A 6,067-nucleotide genomic window follows, 5' to 3' on the forward strand; every position below is an offset into this window, starting at 1 on the left:
TGTATTTGGAAAATATCTTGTGTTTTCTTGTAGTAATCAAGTCCAGGGGAAAAAGTGACGTTCATTTGATATATATGTATAAAGGGTAGGCATAATAAGCAGTGGCTTCAGCCTACACCTTTTTCGGTTATTATGTATTTATATATTAATATATATTTTTTCTTATCAATAATGAATTGCAAGGACCAAAATAAAATTTTTTGTTGTTGTTGTATTTATTCAAATATTTATTTTAATTGCGTCTTTTTTATTTCATCTATTTATTTTCACATTTTTACACTGATTTTCTCTAAACTTTTCCACGAAGCCCCTATAGCACCCCTAAGCGACGCCCCGGGGGTCCCCGGACCTCCTCAGTTTTGAAAAGCCCTGTGCTAAACGACTAAATATGTGCGTTTGAGAGCACAGCTGTGGAGAGATGCGTCGTGTGCTCTCATTGGGTTGCTGCTGTGACAGTGGACTGAGTGTGAGTCTCGTGGAGTGATAGGCGTGACCTGAGGCGCACAGAAAGCCTCAGCACTGCCATACTGCTGTCATACTACACTCTCAAGCTGGACGTATGACACTCTTCACATCACAGGGACAGACCTCAGAAGTGTCTCGAGCGCATGATGCGTCTCCTCTGTAACTCTCCTCGCAACATCTCCAGGCAGTAGATCGGTCGAGCACGCCACTTCTCCGATTCCTCCAACAGACCCGACGATGGCTGAAGAGGAGAGCGCGAGGACAGTTTCGGACTCAAACACGGACAGCACGAACTTTAGCGTGTTAAGCTGGGAGCAGGTCCAGCGCCTGGACCTCATCCTGACCGAAAGCATCCCGATCCACGGCAGAGGAAACTTCCCCACGCTGCAGATGAAGCCGCGGCAGATCGTGACGGCGGTGCGGAGCCGCATGCGGGAGCAGCGCATCCATGTGCGGGACGTGCGGCTCAACGGATCCGCTGCCAGCCACGTACTGCACGAGGACAGCGGACTCGGCTATAAGGACCTGGACCTCATATTCTGCGTGGACCTGAAGGGAGAGACGGAGTTTCAGATCGTCAAGAACATAGTGCTGGACTGTCTGTTGGACTTTTTACCTGATGGGGTCAACAAAGAGAAAATCACACCGTTGACCCTGAAGGTGAGTGTTCAGATTCAAGAGGGTGTAGTTGACAAATGGACTTTACAGGTTCAGAACGTTTATATTTCAGGTGTTTAACCTGTTTCTTTGAAGTTTTAATTAAACAAAATTTACAGTTACGCAATGTGGCAGTATAATAGTATTGTGCAATAACAAATAAATAATCATGAAAACACTAAAATATGCATTATATAAAAAAAAAACTATTCATACTATTATATTTACACTCTTTAAAATAAAGTTTTTGCAGTGATGCCACTGAAGAACCATTTTTGGTTCCCCAAAGAACCTTTCAGTGATCATTTCTAAAAACAATCAATACCACTAAAGAACCTTCATTTTTAGAGTCTTATTAGTTGAAATTATTTTCATCTTTCTTTTGGACTATTTCTAATTGTTTACATTGAAATTGCACATATTTTTCACTACTAACGGTGAGTAATTTAGGCACACAGTACAGTTACTTTAGCATTGAGGGGACGCCATTTATTGTTTTTCATTAGACCATTGAATAACCAGTTCATACCAAATCTTTAATAATAATTTTATAGGAAAATGTTCACAAATATGAAGTATAGCATGTCACACTGTAGGCTTTCACTGCTCGACTTTGCTTCATGTGTTTTTTATTTTTGTTTTGTTAGTGTGTAATTTAAGATCATCTGCATGGATCCCCATAGTCTCCAATGACATTCAGAAGAAATGCAATTAGAGTAGTTTATTGATAGGCTGGTGAAATGTTGGTTTTCTGTCGGTAAGAGGATTGCGCTAAAGCAGGTTAAAGCCAATCGAGCATTCTCAGCCTCTTAGATCTCCTGCGACAGATAATGTTGGAGAAGTGATATGGCAAACTGATGTGTATTTGAATGTATTTCATGCGGTTCCGTTTGAATAATAATAAAACCATGATCCCACTGATCTGACAACAGTTCCTTGTCTTTTTGTGCAGGAAGCATATGTGCAGAAGATGGTGAAAGTGTGCAATGATTCAGACCGCTGGAGTCTTATCTCTCTCTCCAACAACCGGGGCAAAAACGTGGAGCTCAAGTTCGTGGACTCTTTGCGCCGGCAGTTCGAGTTCAGTGTCGATTCTTTCCAGATTAAGCTAGACTCTCTGCTTCTTTTCTACGAGTGCTCCGAGAACCCCATGGCCAGAACGTTTCACCCCACCATCATCGGCGAGAGCGTGTACGGAGACTTCGCCACGGCATTGGACCACTTGCGCAACAAGGTGATCTGCACGAGGAACCCGGAGGAGATCCGAGGAGGCGGCCTGCTGAAGTACTGCCATCTTCTGGTGAGGGGATTTCGCGCTGCCTCCGAGTCGGAGATGAAGTCTCTCCAGCGCTACATGTGCTCCCGCTTCTTCATCGACTTCTCGGACATCTGCGAACAGCAGCGCAAGCTGGAGTCTTACCTCCAGAACCACTTTGTGGGCTTGGAGGACCGCAAGTACGATTATCTAACGACGCTGCACGGGGTGGTTAACGAGAGCACGGTGTGTCTGATGGGACACGAGCGGCGGCAGACCTTAGGGCTGATCGCCATGTTGGCGGTGCGTGTGCTGGCCGAGCAGAACGTCATACCCAACGTAGCGAATGTCACTTGCTATTACCAACCTGCCCCTTACGTAGCAGACGGTAACTTCAGCAATTATTACATTGCCCAAGTTCAGCCGGTCTTTACCTGCCATCAGCAAACCTACTCCACGTGGCTACCGTGCAACTGAGAGATGGTGAAAAAGATGAGTCGTAAGCGAGCTGAAATTGTTTCGCAATTGTCTCACTTCCCCCAATGTGCATCAATGCTTGAGTGAAATGAATCGGGCTCAGTGAAAAACAGCTCCAGTGGGGTTTTTGTTTGTGCAGACTGGTGCTGTTTTCTGAAATGAGTTGGCCATTTGGAGGGCAACTTCTGCTCTGCCTTGCTTAATTCTTGGCTGATCGTGAAGCTTCAAACCTACTAACTTGTTCCTGACCGGTTGACACTGTCAAGAACATTTCACGTCAGTCATTAGATGCATCAAAAGGGAAGCTCGAGGTGCAGTTGCACCCTTTAGTCCAAACAGAACCAGATGTATTGCAAAGAACCTTTCACAAAGACTCTCTGAATGAGGGGAAAAAGTCAAAAAGTACAACGAATACAGTTTGTACAAACCAAAGATTTTAAGATTGTATTTTTATACCCAGACTATCAAATGATAGTGCTGTCTATATTTGTACATGTGAATGCATTCAAAGTGCCTAATGTCAATGCAGTATGCTGAGGTGAGCAAAGCAACCTCACAATCTCGAAATACACGACAAAAGGGACTAAAAGCTTGTGAATGTACTTGATGTGTCCTGATTTACAAGTGTCATTTTTCTTCGCAGTTAATTGAACTCTTAATTTATTGTTTCTGAGCAGCATCCAGATAACAAACGTGAGATGTAAAGCCGTCTTTTTTGTTGCATTTCTCAGCGTGTCAACATTTGTGCCAGCTTTAAAGCAGACAGCATCCTGTGTCAGGTGAGCGCCGAGGGCACATGCATGTCAGCGTACGGCAGAAAACAAAGGAAAGACTTGTTTCATGCAAAAAGTAAAGTTCGTTTCCTAACTTTCTAGAAGGAAGATATTTGCAGAAGCACCTTTGATGGTAGCACACTATTTGCTGTAACATCCAAGCAGGGAATTCGACAGCTCTTGCTGAAGCGGTCGAAACTAAAACGGGCTGTGTTCAAGCACTCCCGTCACAGCTGCTCTGTCGGCTAAACCTGACCCCACATTCACCCCCTGTTAACAGAGTGTTAACCTGTTCTTGATTAATAGCGCCGAGGAAGGAAGTAGGCGGAGCTTGGGCATATATGTTTAGACTTGACAAAGAGACTTGAGAGGAGAAAGAAGAGGAAAGCGAGAGTGCGAGAGAGAGAAGCGAGAACGCAGACGAGAGGGAGGGAGAGAGGGAGGGCTGGAGAGATGGGTGCAGCTGGTGAAGGGGTTTATCTCCCTCGACAAATGTCTTTTAATCAATACAGCTTATTTCATTACTATGAGCAATTGAGCTGAACAGACACAAGCATTTAATAGGTCTGAGAAGCACAGATCATTTTGATTCACTGGAATGCAAACTTTGCAGTTGAGTTTCCAATATTTCATCATATCATATCACTCAACTCAAGTGCTCGAATCAATCAAATTTGGCATTATCAAGTTTAAATGAGCAGAAATAAGCTTGCATTTGTGAGATTTGAGATTTTAAAGGGGTCATATCATACTTTTTCCACTGCATTTCCCTCACAATGTTTTTTTTCTTTTCTAAATAGTCATCACCATTTTCCAACATTTTCTGATCTTCGGATGTATAGGACTTCATTGAAACCCCTGCTCTTTGCTCGGCTCATACACAAGCTTTTGGGTATTTTTGGGCTTTTTCTTAATGACACATTCTTTGCGAAGGTTTTGGATCACACAGTAGACATCATTGATGTGTAAATAATGTATTCACCTGTCTGTTGTCAGAAAGTTGTGGATGTTTACTTTCAGTAAATGCTGTTTTTGGACTGGGAAGCGAGTTTTGATTTCTAAAAGTTAGAGTATGGTTATATAGTATTCCCAAATGTATTTGTCAGCTGAACCCTTTTGACCTAAAATATTTATTTGAAATACCCTCTAAGATTTTAAGTTAATATTTCAAAAATTTCTATAATATTAACAACAATAACAGCACATTCGCATGTTCATGGTTCTCTTTTGTTGGTTAATTGTCAATGACGTGCAGGTAAACAAGTCTTTAAGTGCTTTATTTTAAATATTTTTACTTTACAATTATTTATTTTGATTTTATATTTTTATGATTGAATTATTAGGTTTTCACGAACTCAAGAACCCCATGCACTTCCCACCTTATATAGCACATCAAACTGTTTTATCTCAAAATAGGATTTCTTGTGATATGACCCCTTTAAAATCATCAATGGATGCATTTCTAATGATTTTAAGATATGGTCGTTGAAGTGATATCAGTCAGTAGAATTTGCATTAACATTAGTTTTTAACCATTGGGGTCTGTGCTGATCAGGAGGGCCGTGTGGTGCACCTGTGCATGTTCACACATCTCATCTTTTTTAGTTTTTTATACATTTGCATCTCCTGTTTGTGGTTCTCTCTCACCCTCCAGTTTGTTGTTATGTTTGTCTTAACATTTTGACAGTATCCTGTGGATTGTGCTGGCAGCGGGATGTTTGACTCGCTCTGTGAAGTTTGGAGTTCCATTCTTGCCATTCATCGGATGATGCCAAACACTTAGTGGTCAAATGTCTTGTAAAAAAAAAAAAAAAAGTATATTTTTAGGACAAACAAACATTATGCTTGTTTTTCTGTTTGTATCAGTGAATTTAATTGTCATTCTGCTTTGAATTTTTTGTTCAAGCTGCTAAATGTCTTTTTTTTTTAAGAAAAAAAAAAACCAGCTTATTTTGTGTATAATTTTTGTTCAATTGTTTAAAGATTTGAAAAGGTTTTCCTCAATAAAAAAAAAAGAATTGCACCAATTGCAGAATGTCACTTTGTCACATTTAACTGCATATTGTACATTTTCTCAAGACATTTTTTGTCTGACAAGTTGTCAGTTTAGCCTCCTTTGTTTAATATGTAAATCTAATATATAAAATATAAGGGTCTTATCAAACTATAATAAGAATAGCTTTGTCTGCTGGATAAATGTATGGATTTTGCATGCACCAAAAACTTGTGTCCCATAGATCATGCCAAATCAACCAAAACTGACTAGAAACTAAATACTGTATAATGTAATTCCTGCGATACTTGCAGTAAAAAACTGCAAAACAAAAAAAGATATGAGAAAGCAATTTAACATTAAAAAAACACAATTATTATATAGATAATGTATATGTAATTCGTATTTTGTGAGAGAACATATCCTCAATATCCTAATTTATTATAG

The 6,067-nt window shown here is 40.4% G+C and overlaps 1 protein-coding gene across 1 annotated transcript; it reads left to right on the top strand.

The window, feature by feature from the left end:
• The first annotated feature begins 302 nt into the window (after positions 1 to 302).
• tent5aa (terminal nucleotidyltransferase 5Aa) lies at positions 303 to 5,557 on the top strand. Its single transcript, XM_048153825.1, has 2 exons — positions 303 to 1,125; positions 2,075 to 5,557. The coding sequence occupies exons 1-2, from the start codon at positions 703 to 705 to the stop codon at positions 2,852 to 2,854; spliced, it is 1,203 nt and encodes a 400-aa protein (XP_048009782.1). The 5' UTR covers positions 303 to 702; the 3' UTR covers positions 2,855 to 5,557.
• The last annotated feature ends 510 nt before the right edge of the window (positions 5,558 to 6,067 follow it).

The sequence above is a fragment of the Megalobrama amblycephala genome, linkage group LG13 (assembly GCF_018812025.1).
Source record: "Megalobrama amblycephala isolate DHTTF-2021 linkage group LG13, ASM1881202v1, whole genome shotgun sequence".
NCBI lineage: Eukaryota > Metazoa > Chordata > Actinopteri > Cypriniformes > Xenocyprididae > Megalobrama > Megalobrama amblycephala.

Excerpts from the sequence above, each read along its gene's own strand:
- tent5aa (XM_048153825.1), top strand. The coding sequence starts at position 703 with ATGGCTGAAGAGGAGAGCGCGAGGACAGTTTCGGACTCAAACACGGAC. Across the intron at positions 1,126-2,074 it reads TCACACCGTTGACCCTGAAG|GAAGCATATGTGCAGAAGAT; the intron begins GTGAGTGTTCAG and ends CTTTTTGTGCAG.